The sequence below is a fragment of the Apaloderma vittatum genome, unplaced genomic scaffold, assembly GCF_000703405.1.
Source record: "Apaloderma vittatum isolate BGI_N311 unplaced genomic scaffold, ASM70340v1 scaffold23489, whole genome shotgun sequence".
Classification (NCBI taxonomy): domain Eukaryota; kingdom Metazoa; phylum Chordata; class Aves; order Trogoniformes; family Trogonidae; genus Apaloderma; species Apaloderma vittatum.
The window spans coordinates 1-15,254 of NW_009736273.1; the positions used below are offsets into that span (position 1 = coordinate 1).

Sequence of the window (15,254 nt, forward strand, 5' to 3'; positions counted from 1 at the left end):
ATCTGAACATCCACAAATTCATGGGCCCTGAAGGGATGCACCTGCAGGCGCTGAGGGAGCTGGTGGAAGTCATTGCTAGGCCACTCTCCCATCATCTTGGGTAACTTGTGGGCAACGGGAGAGGGGCTTGAGGACTGCAAATGTCACTCCAGTCTTCAAAAAAAGAGAGGAGGGCCGTGGAGGGTAACTACCAGTCAGCCTCACCTCCATCACTGGAAATGTGATGGAACAACTTATCCTCAGTGTTGTCTCTGGGCATATCAAGGATAAGAGGTTCATTAGGAGCAGTCAGCATGGTTTTACCAAGGGGAAGTCATGTTTGACCAACCTGATAGCCTTTCATGAGGCCAAAACCAGTGGATAGATAATGGCCATGCAGTGGACATGGTTTATCTGGATTTCAGTAAAGCATTTGACACTGTCTCCCACAGCATCCTCGTAGCTAAACTGAGGAAATGTGATCTGGATGACCAAGTAGGGAGGTGAATTTTGAACTGGTTGAAGGAAAGAAGTGAGCTGTGGTCAATGGGACAGAGTCTAGTTGGAGGCCTGCATCTGGTGGAGTCCCTCAGGGGTCAGTGCTGGGCCCAGTGCTGTTCAATATATTCGTCAATGACCTGGATGAGGGATTAGAGAGCACTGTCAGCAAGTTTGCTGATGACATGAAACTGGGAGAAGTGGTTGACATACCCTCGTTTGCCCTCATGGCCAAGAAGTCAAATGGCATCCTAGGGTGTGTTCGAAGGGGAGTGGCTAGTAGGTCCAGAGAGGTCCCCCTCCCCCTCTACTCTGCCTTGGTGAGGCCACATCTGGAATATTGTGTACAGTTCTGGGCCCCTCAGCTCAAGAGAGACAGGGAACTGCTTGAGAGAGTCCAGCACAGAGCCACAAAAATGATGGAGTGGAACATCTCCCTTATGAGGAGAGGCTGAAGGAGCTGGGTCTCTTTAGCTTGGAGGAGGCTGAGGGGTGACCCCATTAATGTTTATAAATATGTCAAGGGGAAGTGCCAGGAGGACGGAGCCAGGCTCTTTTCAGTGACGTCCAATGACAGGACAAGGGGCAATGGGTTTGAACTGGAGCATAGGAGGTTCCACAAAAATTTTAGGAAAAACTTTTTCACCATGAGGGTGACAGAGCACTGGCACAGGCTGCCCAGGGAGGTTGTGGAGTCTCCTTCTTTGGAGACATTCAAAACCTGCCTGGACGTGTTCCTGTGCTTTAGGTGATCCTGCTCTGGCAGGGGGGCTGGACTAGATAATGTTTTGAGGTCCCTTCCAACCCCTGACTTTCTGTGATTCTGTGAAATAAATAAACGAAATGATTTGTAAATTTTTTATTCTCTCTCTTAGGGAATTTTTACGCTTGGGAAATCCTTTGAATTGCGGAGCTTGGGACAAAAAGCTATTGAAACAGTACCGAGTGCACAAACCCAGCTCACTGAGTTTTGAACCGGAAATGAGAAGTAGGTGCTGATGTGCTAAAAATTTACGTAAAGAATGCTTCACTGACATGCCTAAATTGCATACTTATGTAAAATTTGCAGATAAGCATCCGTAAAAACGTAACTTCACCCCAGCTTTGGATGAATGTGAAATTGTCATAACAATTTGATTGTAGAAAGTTGTAAAACAGAGGAAATGTTGTCCTTGCAGTTACATCTCTGGTTATATATTAAATAAAACTTTTTAATTTCGGGAACAGTGACTATTAAATGTGATAGTAGTTTGCTTTTATGTCTTGTGTAGATCCTGATGCAGTTGTTTAAAAGAAAAAATATTTTTCTTGAATACTTTCATGTGCACATCACATGACATTATGTCACATCTCTCATGGGTTCAGTAAAGCGTGAGATAAAATACCTGAAATTCCTACACGTAAACATAATTTCATTTATTTCAGTTAGACTCAAGAAGCTGGCTTATTGTTAGTGTTATTAATAATGAGAAAGAAATAGAAAGAATTGGAAAAAAGAAAGCACAATTTTCCTAATATGACAGAATCTCAAGTTGATAATTTTTTCTCTTCGAAGGTACAATTTGGAGATGGAACACCTAATCTTAGTTACTGCAAGTTCAGCATTCCCTTTTTGACCATTCATTAATCTTTACACATACTTGCAATAGTATTACTCATTGCTTACTCTAAATATGCTTACTCTCTTGGTATATTAAAATTGAAATGTTTAGTAGGGTGTAATAAGCATGTGTTGAATTATAGATGCAGAGTAACTTAAAATTTTTCAAGAAAAAGGACAGATTTACATCAGCTTAAAAAAAAGAAGTGGTAGGGGGAGGGACACCATGACAACTTGATTTCAGTTTTAGTCCTGGAATTAACTCTGTGGGAAATAATTGAAAATGCATTTTGATAGGATATTCACCGGGTGTTCCTAGGCTATAGAAACACATAGATACGTTTATGCAGTGGAAATTTCCATTATACGTTAGTGTGATATCCTGTCGTGGCAGTTCATCCGTCTGACAGAATACTTCATATTCTATCAGGGATTACACATCAGCTCTGATTTTTACACTGAGAAGTTGTATCTGTTCTCCAGACGTTTAATGATTCAATCTGATAAACTGCACTGCATGTCTGTAACCAATGGATTCCTCCAGCAGATCCGAACCTCTCTTCCACGTGCGCTCTTTCCTGTTATTATCCATGAGTTCTAGAGCTGGGGAATAGCTGTTCGGGTAGTATAGGAGAGTCTGAGTAAATGATAATAGAAAAAAATTACTGATAAGCTTCCAAAGCATGTGATATTTATTTCTACGTGTCATCTCAGTTGTTGCATGGCCAGTTGTAAAGCATAGTTAAAACCATCCTAGTTGAAATTTTGGAATTAGTTAAAAGGGACTAGAAAGTATCCTGGATGGTACTGAATTACAAACATTAAATAAATAAATGAAAAAAATAAAATAACTGAATTCATGTTGTGTTATCAGATTCAGTACATTTAAAGAGAGACGAAAAGGAGAGATTAATCTTATCTCTCAAACAGCACTTCATTTATTTAATTTTAATAGGTGAAAGGAAATAATCAAAACTGTATAAATGTGAGTCTGGAAAGTTTTTAACCTAGGAAAGAGAGGTCAAAACTAGCTTCTAAATACCGCAAGGTAAATTTCCTAAGCTAAGCTTACTGAGCCTTTCTGCTTATTGAGAGCTCCGAGACTTTTAGCTCAGAGTTACTGCATCTGAAAAGTATGAAGCAGAGTTTTCCCTGCCTGTTAAGTCAGGTAGCAGGAGTGCATCTGAAATGGAGCCCCTGTGAAAAGGACACTTTCCCGATGTTAGGTAATGGGATGGCCCCTTGGCTCAATTTTCTGGCTTTACTGCAGACTTTCTGTAATACCTTGCACAAGGTGCTCATCTCTCTGCCTGAGCTGAATGTTTCTATAATGAGAGCAATACTTCCCAACTCGTAATCTTGCATCTGAGAGGCCGAACTAGTCGACAGTGATTGACAATTCAGCTATTGCCTCGGAAGCAGTACTTGAAAAGTCCAGACAAATAGCCTGAAAACGCCTCCCTTTTTCAACGCTGTGTTGTTTCTTGGCTTTTACTGCAGATAGCATGGTTACCTCAGTGGAAGGTCTGGGTTCTGACAGCGTCTTCGGTTTGCATGAAGACAGTCACTATCGGATAAGCAAGAGCCTGCTCAAGCCAGCAGAAGGGAGCACAGTACCCCTGACGAGAGTGAAGTGTTTGGTCTCCATGACAACCCCGCATGATATCAGGCTTCACGGATCATCAGTTACGCCAGCATTCATTGAGTTTGACACGTCTCTTGAAGGGTTCGGGTAAGGTCCTACAGTGCTCTCAAATAACACGGGGCACAGCGCGATGTTTTCCTGCTTTCTTCTTTCAAAGACGTACTTGTAATTTTTAACGGGCTGTTTGCAAACCAGGAACCACTTAATTCTTTAAAGAAAAGGAATACTTAAAGCCACATAAGTTTCCACTCTCCGTCCACTAATACCTTGAAACCAGAAGGCTTGCTTGCCATGTGAGTGTAGAAGCAAGTATGTATCTAAACGTTGACAGTACCCTCTCACTTCTGGATTTCGTGTGCCGTTTACAACGAGGGAACACCAGCGTACACTTGCAGAACTCATTGGTTGCTAGGATTTAAGAGCAACACTTGGATGGCTCAAAGGCTTTGAAACCCACTTAAAATTGCTGAAGAACCTGGAAATGCAGAAGTGCGCAAATTGGAAATACAAGTGTAGCAGAGAAAGCAACTATGTTGAGCCAATTAACTGGAAAAAAATTACTAGCTGGAAGAGGAGACTGAATATAATAATTAATTTTTTTCTTTTAGCACCCAGCATCACTTTCACTCGTCGTTTTTCTCTAAATAATCACCTGCCAAGGCACTTTATGAGGATCATGTAATATAATTTAACTTGACTGTTCAGAACATGGAAACTTCACACTGTTCTCAGCATCTCTTGAAGGAAAATGTTTTGTCTTTTTGGTTATAAAAAGGAATAGAAAACCCTCAAAATATTAATTTTGTTCTGCGGTAAGGAGTAAATATCTCAAAACTTGCTATAAAAACTCAGACCAGTAGTCTAAGGAACAGATGCTATTTAACCGTCGGCAGACTGGTCCATAGGCAGAGGCTCACAAATAGGCTGAAAGCCAGTATCTTGGAGAGGACAGTGTTGTGAGGTACATGCAAGTCAGACAATTGTGGATGGCACCTCAAATAATAAGTAATTGTTCCTAATTTTCCAGAAGCTTGTTTAAAAGCTTAAAAACTTTGTCTTAGAAGCTTTATTAAAAGGTTTTTAATGACATAAACCACCGAAAATGACAATTACTGCAAAGCCCAAAAAGAATGTGACAAATTCTTGTGTGAGATGGAGTAGTTCCCTCAAAGGTGTGGGATTTTTTCAGTCCCTTTTCTAAAAGAATTGTGAGAAAAGCTAGAAATGGTCTGTTGTCCATAGCTGTACCACAATTTCATAGAACCAGAAACAGCTCCACCTGACAGCATTGTTCATCTTGTCTTTTTATTTCCAGACCTAATACTTACACTACTGTGTTTCTAAATCAGTTTCTCTTCTGCTGTGGCCTGCAGCAGAGCTGCTTGAATCTCAGTGCACTTGTTCCAGTTTATTTGGAATAACTGGTCCAAGAGCAGAGTCCAGCCTGGATAGTTGGGACCTCTGCTGCTCTGCATTATCTTTTCAGCTTCTAATCTTCATATGCAATATAGTCAGGGACAGATTTTTCTTTGAAAACAAATGGCGCTCAGAGCTCTGTTCTGCATCGTTTATAAGAGAGAAGAAAATGTTTTGGACGTAAGAAGAACTTGAAATAGGTTAGCAAAATGAATTGTCACCCTCGTTGCTCCAGGAGATTGTTAGGTGCTGGTAACGTGTCCAAAAGTAGTCCATGTAATGTAGCTATGACTTCTTGTAATTTCAGCAGGTCACCTAAGAAGATCGCTATAATCAATAACAAAAATTGGAAAACTTTTGGGTCTCTTTTGCCATGGTGTTTAGTGAATTCATCAGTTAACGTACCCTTGCAAGTTACCTGCCTAGAGAGAACATGCTTTTAACACCACTGACTGTGGGGGAATTCACCAGAGAACATTTTCAGGGAGAGAGGGAAGTACATAATGAGAACTGTAATCAAAAGGAGGATAGCAGTGGCCATAACCATGGGCTGCTATTGCTTTCAGGAAGGGTGATCAAGTTAAATCTTTATAGCTTACATTGGAACAAAATAACACGTAGCTCTCTGTCAGGCAGCTCATTTACAGTTGTTGCCTATCAAGGCGTAACGACCTGGTTCAAGGAACGATACGGCGACCGACTCCGGGTCACTCGGGCCATCAGCACACTGACACCAATGTGGTGGATGGCAAAATGGCGTTTATTAGTATGCAACACAGTGTTATATAGCCTTGATTTACAACGTAACTTCCGTCTGCTTACGTTAGAAGCTATAGGGAGGGGATTCCTTATCTTTCCGTACAACGCGAGATCTTGCGGCCGCCGGGCCCTTGCTACCAACATACAGTGTACCTAAACGAGCGTGCTGAGGTGTAAATGTCAACAAAATGGTGATTCTTCAGCAAGTGGAAGAGACATCATTTTACCTCCCAGTAGGACAACCTCTACAAACTGGAAGCTGAATTCCTGTGTGGATTCACTCCACCTCGGGAGTCTCTGTGATTTTACACCAAAGATGTAAGCTACCAAAACTCTTTGCACTGGGAATAATTTAGCTGCGCAAGGAGAAATCTTGAGAATTCATTTATACTTTTCATGAATACCTATAGTCAAGGAGAGTGATGGTGTGCTTATGGTGTATTTTCCTAGGCTATATTTTGTTTGTGTTGAGCTCTGGTTATGTTGATTTTCATACACTCTAGTGTGTTACTGGTCTTCTCTTTAACAGCTGCTTGTTCTTGCCAAGTTTGGCTCCCCATAATGCACCTACAAATAACGCTGTTACAACAGGACTTATTGATGGTGCGGTTGTCAGTGGAATTGGAACTGGTAAGTACTCGAGTAAAACTGCCAGCAGTGTTTAGTTCTTTTATATTTCTTGGTCAACCATGGTGTTGGACGTTGGACACTCACAATTGAGAACTTCTTGTGACTTCTTTTGAGTGTGTGTTTCTCTTAGTTTTTGCCCTCAAGTCAATGAAAAGCAATATAAAATACAAATGTGTGATTGCTTTAAAATGCAAGACTTGCATCAGAAAATTAAGGTGTAATCAAGAGAAGCATCTGAATAATGAACCTGGATGCATTAAGAACAAGTTGAGGCAGTAGTGTGAAGAACATAGGAAACATGGAATGAATTGTAATGCTGTACTTGTGACTTTGTTCTGCCTGAATTCTTGAGTGAATTTATTACAAGTGTAGTTACACATGTCATCACAAAAATCTCGTCCAAATTGTCTGCTGCCCTTTGTACTTGTTCACTGTAGGCTGTTCACCCCACAGGAACCTGCTGTGCTGCAGGGCTAATGGAACGTGATCACTTATTTAAGAAAGGTGTTAAGTCTAAAAACTAAGTTGAAGGCTTACTGCAGTAAAGCAGAGTTAGTATTAGGTGGTGCTTAAAGTGTGTGAATTCTTTGTTCTCTGGAAGCACCCCAGGAGGTGAAATGTGAGTCAAGGGTATGTGGTAGAGAGATCTTCTTTAGCAAAGTCTCCTTAAGCGAGTTGTACCCGTGGAGGAAGCTTCTCGTGACGTTAGCAGTTTTTGAGGGCCTGATCCATTTCCACTTTTTTTGTCTAGGGAACTGAAAGTGGGTTGTTCTGGACAAGAACAGTTTCAGAGTTGATTTTTATTCTAGAATAAGAGGGAATAATGTGCAATTCCTGCTTTAGTTCATTTTGAAAGAAGCCTCTCAAAGCTAGCTTTATGTGGCTTTTCCTGCAAGTTCCTGCAAGAGTCAGAAATGAAGGAAGTAACATTAAAGTCCTTGAAGGCAAACTTTGAGAAAGCACGTAGGTATCAACTGACCTAATTTGAAAAAAGGAACATGAACAAGTAGGTGTCCTAGGTACTAGCAGTTGCAGCCATGTAACGGGCTTTCTTTTTTGGTTTTAGGTGAAAGATTTTTCCCACCGCCATCTGGTTTAAGCTACTCAACTTGGTTCTGCATTGAACATTTTAGTATGCCTCCTAATAACCATCCTGTGAGACTTCTTACTGTAGTGCGGCGTGCAAACTCCTCGGAGCAGCATTATGTATGCCTCGCCATTGTCCTCTCAGCAAAAGACCGGTCACTGATCGTTTCAACTAAAGAAGAGTTGCTTCAAAATTATGGTAAGATTTGTGTTGTCATCAGCTAATCCTGACAATATTGTGGGGATGCAACAGCAAGTTCATTCTGAACCCTGTATCTGGAAGAATTGTGTGTGATGAAATGTTAGTTGTAGCTTCACTAGCTCCAAGTGGATTTCAACAATGGAAACACAGAAAATGTAAACATTTATGTAGAAATTAAGGAGCTTTTTTCCAAAGAGATATTCAATATCTGCATGTAAAAAAAAAAATAATTAAAAAATTGGTGAAACCCTAAGCATTATAGATTTGAAGGAGGGATTGTATCATTGTTTTTTGGAAGTTTTTTGCCTTTTATTTATCTTGTGTTGTTCATTTTAGACATTATCTCTTGAGGTGCAAAGGTTACCTATCTTTGCTTGGAAGAAGTTTGGAAATAATACATTAACAGGTTGTGAGGGCTTTTTCAATCTAAATAGTCCCAACTCTGGAGGCCTGTTTGAAGGCAATCAGTCATTGACTTCATGTTCTAATGCCGTGAGCAGTTCTCAGGAAGAGTTTCTAAGTTCATTCAGTATATGTGGTCAAAGGTGGAATTACAGGAGGTGCAGTGAAGATCTAAGTGAAGCTGGTGAGGCCAGTGAATTTACTAGAGAACAGTATCAGTACAGTTGGGTGCTTCAGGCTTAGCGGTTTCCTGTCTCCTGCCTTGTCCTCCACCAGAACTTCCAAAAATGGTCAATTTTGACAGGCTTTTTATGCGCTGTGGCTTGGGAGGAGCTGGGAGGAGCTGAGAGGAGCAGGGCTGCGTTCTGCATATGTTTTAGGCTTAGCTCTTTGCCATCAGGCTGGGTTACAAGTGGTTATCATAAATCTGTTCCTGCTTCTGTTCTTTCCTTCTGAGTAGCAGGCACTAATAAAAAAATTACGCAACTGTTAATATTAGAAAAAAGCCAAACACCCAACAACAAGCTGTTACAGAATATTCCTTATTTTCATGAAAAGCAGACAGTCGCATCATTAATTGAAGTAGTTTCTCTTAGTAAGAAGTTGGGTTCAAAACAAAAAACTTGAGAGCTAAAGGCTCTTAGTATAACGGAGGAACTAAACCTCTGAAACTACAAATATATTGACAGTCTTTTCTTTCTCAGAAGACCAGATCCTTATAAGAGAGAATTAAATCACTTTATCTTTGTATTGCTTTAGCCTGTGCTGGCGCTATAGATTGGATGTTTTTCGTTTTTAAGCCTGTATTATCTAACTCTTTATAAAGAGATTGGATTGAAGAGGCTTTGTCAGAGAAGATCTGAAGGTCTCTGACTACAAAGACTGTTTTTTAATTGAAGGATACTTTGTTTACTGGAGTGCCACCATGTCGTGACTGAGGCGTAGTCGGTGGTGTACTACCAAGTGCTGAATAGGTAAGCACCTGAGGAACTGCGATGGCAGGCCCACCAGTGAGGGGACTGGAAGTGCTGACAGCCTGATGTAAGAATAAATGAGGTGATTTAAGGATCCTTCTCGTGAGTGAGAATTGTGCTTTAAAGGTGATTGCCTGAGAAAAAAGAACTTGAGGTTATTTTTGTACCTGAAAGTTAGTTCCAAGTACTTTTATCGTTTTTCTCGTGCTGTTTCTAAAGAAGTCAGTGTTCTCCCTGTGCAGGCTGCTGTTGAGGTAAGAGGATTAGTGGGTTCTTTTTCTTCAATATGAAAAGCTCCTGTTTTCTACTGATGTGCTTCCTGGTGAAGAATTTTTGAGCTTTGGCTTTTTTTTGGGAGGGGGAGGCGGAATGGCTTTCAAGTAGAGTGTGGGTCATTCTGCTTTGCTGTAGAGAAGCTAATGCACCTGGCAAACTGATCATGCCCTCTGGTATGAACTCAAAGGATGCCTTTTACAGAAATTAAAAAAGTGTGTGCTGAGAACTGAAATGTATTTCAGTATTGAGGAGAAGAGAGTCCAGCACCCAATAGTGAAGATAGACCTGGGAAATGCTTGAAGAGTGTAAGTGGGTGAACTGGGGGTGGGTGATCAGCAGCTGGTGGTTTGCAGTCCCCGCAGAGGGGCTGGGAGTAGGTTCCTCGGGCTGTGTGTCTGGAAGGCAGGAATCGATCTCCAGCTCTTCTCACTGTTCGTGCAAGGGTGGCTGATGGAGCTGCGGGTGCAGCTTGCTTGACCTCACAGCTGGTGCTCGATTCAGGTCAGCGGCCGTAATCGTGACGTGGGCTTCACTGATGGTACAGAGAAGAGAAGGCAAGGGCGACTCACTGTGGTTACACCGAGGTGGAACAGATGAGACTTCATGAAGTCATTGTTCTGACTTGGGCAGAACTGTCTCAGCCCTGAGCTACCCCGTCAGTAGCAACTCTTCAGAAAATTAATTTTCCTTAGAACTGCAAAAAGAGAAGAGAAGCCACTGTGCTGAGGCTTGAGTTACGAGTACCCCTGGTCTGTACTTGGTGTGTGTCTTACTAGCCAGATACTGTATTTGCAGGGGAAAAAAATCTCAGGCTTTCAACTTCATCTTGAACTTCCCTTACGCTTTTGTTATTTAGCACGGTTCTGATGCAGATATGTTGAAAGATGATCTTTTTACTTTTATCTTTTTTTGAGTGTGACCTAATCGTTTAAGTAGGATAGTGGCAAGCTTATGCTGAGTCTCTGTGGCCAGGGATAGGGGTGGGGGGGGTTCTGTGGAAAGAGACTCCATGTCAGATATGGCCAGTTCTGGCCAGCTCCGCAGCAGACCCCTTGAAGGACACAGCTGAGCCTAGCGGCCAGGCTGGTGGTGCCTCTGCAAAAACACACGTAAGAAAAGGCAAAATGCTCTATAGAAGTAAGGGGGGGAAAAATGTGAGAGGAAGCACCCTGAGGACATGAAGGTGAGAGCAGAAGTAGGGGAGGGGGGCTCCAAGCACTGAGGCAGAGATCCCCTGCGGCCCGTGGAGAGGAGTACACCAGAGCAGGTAGTGAGGCCAGTGGAGGAGACCATGGTGGAGCAGGGAAAAGTGTGAGGAGAAAGTCTGGGAAGTATAGGTATCTTTCCAAAGTGTGAGAAAAGTGGAAAAAGGAGCTTTGTAGATTTAGAGGGATGTGTTATTTCTTGCTGACTACTGCTGTAAAAACGTTTTTAGAAAAAAACCAGATCATCTTTCCAGGACTTGCATGGTGGCATGAGAAAGTAAAACCATGAGCAACCTAGTCATCCAGCTAAAAGGGTGAGTGGAAGGGAAGAAGTAAAATGTAACTGTCAGAAATCTAAAAGTATCCTGAGAATTTTCTTAAAGGATAATTAAGGCAAAGGAAGAAGAGACTTGTTGTTGGTACTAACAAAACTGTATTATGTTCATGTGCAAGTGTTTAAGAATGTTCAACCTTTCAAACCATGACAATTTGTTCTGAATACTTTCTTTAAAAAAATCTGATTTCATTCTTTCAGTTCTTGTATTTGAAAGTCTAAAATCATTCTTGTTAATCTTATGACTATTAATATCTTCGGTTAACTATGTTTTTCTAAAAATTTGACTTTAATGTATTGCCGTAGATTGTTTTGCATGAAGTCTAATGACATATTTGTCTGTTCCAAGCTTCTTATAATATTTCTACTTCTGCCCACTAACTGGTATTTTTCCTTTAGTCGATGACTTCAGTGAAGAATCATCATTTTATGAAATTCTTCCCTGTTGTGCCCGTTTTCGCTGTGGTGACCTCATTGCGGAAGGCCAGTGGCATCACCTAGTTCTGGTCATGAGTAAAGGCATGCTTAAGAACAGCACAGCTGCGCTGTACCTTGATGGACAGCTTGTTAACACTGTCAAGGTAAAATAAACTTTTGAATACTCATTTTTACTGGTTGGAGTGATTTGTCTCTCTGTACGTATATATGCACAAAAAAAAATGTACAAAACAAGAATAAAGCAAACAAACGCCTCCCCCCCCAAAAAAAAAACCTAAACAAAAACCCACAAAGAAACAACAAAAACAATCTCAAAAAACCAAACAAACAAAACAGAAAATGAGGAGCCTTGCAAAAAGGGGGAATTTGCTAGTTTTGCTCACCACACAGCTTGGAGCCACCCTTAGTCCTAGTAAGGGGAGAAGATGAAGAATACTTCTTCAGGAATGAGCAATAGTAAGACTGAAGCGGTCATATTGCTTTCAACGTGAAGCAAGTGGTGCGGCCCAGCTGTGCTGCTGAATAGATTAATTAGAAGGATCGTAAAAAGCTGAACAAAACTTATCCCAGGACCATATAGCAGCTCTAACTTTGCATAATAGGTAGATGACTTTGCCAGTTAAGATAACTTGGCCAATTTGTTCATTGTTCCTTTCTTAATCCTCTTGCTGCCCCAGAAATAGCATCCCCTTGGCAGTGACAGCTGTCCAGTGTTGTTGACTGTAGGTGAAACGCATTTAGTTATAAAGGTAAGTATTTTGTTGTTGAGTGGAAGAAACTGGGAGACCAATAGCAGAGAGCACCAAAGAGCACTGTGGGACCTTTCCACTGTGCACAAAGTATTCCTGGCCTGAAACTGATAACCAAGGAGTATTTGGCACCTGGCAGGTGTGGACCTTAAAGGGAGTAAGCTAAATTTGGTGTGGGGTGTAAATCGGCTGGCATTACTGTACTGCTATAGGTAAAACAATATTTCGACGTTCAAAATTTACTGTTGACTGTTTCTTTTGTAGAAAGAGGGCTATAGTAACTTTACTTGTTACACTAACAGCTATAATACATGAGCAATTGGCTGTCCGTATGGCCAACATCTAACTCATGTATTTGTTTTATTACCATCTGGAAATCTTATCAAATTGAGTTCATCACGTTTGCACTTCAGCTTGAAACAGTAAAATTACCAAAGACGTGTTTTCGCTGGCTGAAAGAGGCAGAGAGAGACAGAAGTTTATGAGATCGTCTTAGTGATTTTGCAAAAAATAACGACCATCATAGAGCACCATGCTTTTAGAATCAAGATACAGCCTTGTCGTTTAGTGTTTCTAAGCACAGAATACGTGTGTTCTCATCCTGTATTTCTGTCCACACCTTCAGCTTTTGAAAGCTGCTTAACTTCTGATCTTTGCATTCACTTTCTGGTTAAGGAGGGCCATAAAGATGATCGGGTGGCTGGAGTCTCTTATGGGAACAGGCTGAGGGAGTTGATTGTCTTCATTCTGGAGAAGAGAAGGCTTCAGGGAGACCGTATAGCAGCCTTGCAGTAGCTGAAAGGCACCTACAGGAAAGCTGGGGAGGGGGTGTTTGCAAGGTTGTGTGGTGATAGAACAAGGAGCAATGGTTTTAAACTAGAGCAGGTTAGAATTAGATTACACATTAGGAAGAGTTTCCTTACTGTGAGGGTGGTGAGACACTGGAACAAGTTGCCCAGAAGGTTGTGGATGCCTCATCCCTGGAAGCATTCAAGGTCCCTTCAAACCCAAGCCATTCTATGATTCTGTAATAATGTTCTTCACTGACTTTTGCTGTATTGTATCTGAATACGGTGCGTTACATAGCAGTCATTCGGTACGCCCCCTGTTTTGCATAACACTTTCCCAAATTTCCGATCTGCCTACTACCTTTTCATGGTACCCTTGCTCTCTCAGTAACTTCACCGTGTTTTTCTCCCTTGCAGCTTCACTATATTCATAGTAGTCCTAGTGGATCTGGTTCTGCCAATCCGCCTGTAGTCAGCACTGTTTATGCCTACATTGGCACGCCACCCGCGCAGCGCCAGCTCTCGTCGTTAGTGTGGCGTTTGGGCCCTACGCATTTCCTGGAGGAAGTTTTGCCTGCCCCCGGTGTCAGCACCATCTATGAGCTGGGGCCAAATTACGTCGGAAGCTTTCAAGCAGTGTACACACCGTGTAAGTACAATTCAGATGATGGCTAGTAACTTGGCCTGGGTGTAGCAGAATCCTGTGTGTGCGTATTGGCAGAAGAGATGCAAAAGGAGAATATGCGGTAGCAGAGAGGAAAAGCTCGCTGTTCATAAGAAGATGATTATTGAGGAGGAAAATAGAAATCCAAATTACTGTTTTATCATACTTGCGGTACTTCTTGAACTGAGATATGATAGAAGTGCTTGTACTTTGGTTTTAAACCGGTAAGGAATGCTTAAGGCTGTCATTATTCATACGGTATATTATATTTATCTGTAGAAAGTGAAACTGGAGAGGCATTTTAACTTGTCAGTTTCTAGTGATAGCACTAATTTGCAAATCTGCAAAGTAGTCTGTATTTTAAGCACACCTGTCTGGAAATGTCATTGTTTATAGGGCCTAAATAGGTCAGATGAGGAAAAAAAAAAATCAAACATGGATAGATTGTCCAACCTAAGCCATTCTGTGATTGTGGTGCAGCACATAACCTTTCAGCATTCGTCGCGATCATGTATGGCCAGTTCTAGTATAGGTTTTAAGAGTAGTAGTTTGAAATATAGGGGACTGCAGTACAAAAATATGTGAATAACCTTGCTAGAAATGTATGTCCATAGCCCTGTTTTAAACTATTTAGACAGTTAATTCTTTATTAGCTCTGGTAAGATGCACTGTCACTAGCAAGTTTGTCCTGTTCTGTAGAGCTCCTTGTCTTTCTGTACTATTAGAGCACATACTAACATCAGTATTATGTCCGAAGACGCTCTTTGCTTTACGTGGCTATTACAGGGCTTTTCACTGAAACATAAATAAAAATGAGCAGTGTATCAAGCCGTCTTGTCCTTTCATTGTCTTTCCCCATGAGGTCCATGATACTGTCCAACTCTTCTGCAGAGAAACTGTCATCGTCTCAAGAAAGGAGGCAATGAGTGATGATTGTGGTAGGAAAAGTACATACAGGGAATGTACAAAGTCTTACCTTTCTAGGTGAAAGCTTTCCCTAGCATGGTGACAGACGGCCCCCCTCCCGCAACGTATGTGATAGTGAAGCTGTGAAACAGCAAAATATCATGAAAAAGAAGGTAGCTTTCCTTGCCCATCTTGAGTGAAAAACTTCAAGGAATTGAATTCTGTCACATACAGATCTGCATCATGTACTTGCTTTTTGACAGCTAGACAAATCTGGCACGCAGCTCTAGATGTAGGTATCTGCTAGTCAGTTGTAATTTATCCTGGAAGTCATTTTGACTGGTGCTGTGCAGGTTTTAAGTATCGAATTAGCCAAAGCAAATTCCATTAATGTGAATTTGTTCTTTTGCTTCTGGGAATTGAAGATCTTCCGGCCTTTATACTACTGCCATGTTCACCAGGGAACCCACCATAACTTAAAAGAATTCTTCATTTCTGACACCACCACACAGGAACAAGTGTATTTTTCTCACATAAGCTTTGCTTGGTTCATTGTGTTTCAGGAGCAGTCTGCTCCAGAAGAAAGGGCTTTTTTTCATTTGGGGATAAAGCTTCTGTTCCCATCATGTGCACTGTGCCAAGTCGTAAGGAGTTTAAAAGGGGTTGCAATATGAGCTCTGTATCTTACCATTTTATCCTGGCT

At 41.5% G+C, this 15,254-nt stretch overlaps 1 protein-coding gene across 1 annotated transcript in view; it reads left to right on the forward strand.

Annotated features, from left to right (window-relative positions):
* Positions 1–1,352: 1,352 nt before the first annotated feature.
* The window catches only part of WDFY3 (WD repeat and FYVE domain containing 3), a gene marked incomplete at its 5' end in the record, with an annotated part of 71,338 nt that continues 57,436 nt past the window's right edge, over positions 1,353–15,254 (forward strand). The window contains 6 exons of the mRNA XM_009876925.1: positions 1,353–1,465; positions 3,578–3,809; positions 6,427–6,527; positions 7,594–7,812; positions 11,406–11,587; positions 13,399–13,630. Of these exons, the coding sequence (XP_009875227.1) occupies positions 1,353–1,465; positions 3,578–3,809; positions 6,427–6,527; positions 7,594–7,812; positions 11,406–11,587; positions 13,399–13,630 (1,079 nt within the window). The remainder of the gene's footprint in view (positions 1,466–3,577; positions 3,810–6,426; positions 6,528–7,593; positions 7,813–11,405; positions 11,588–13,398; positions 13,631–15,254) is intronic.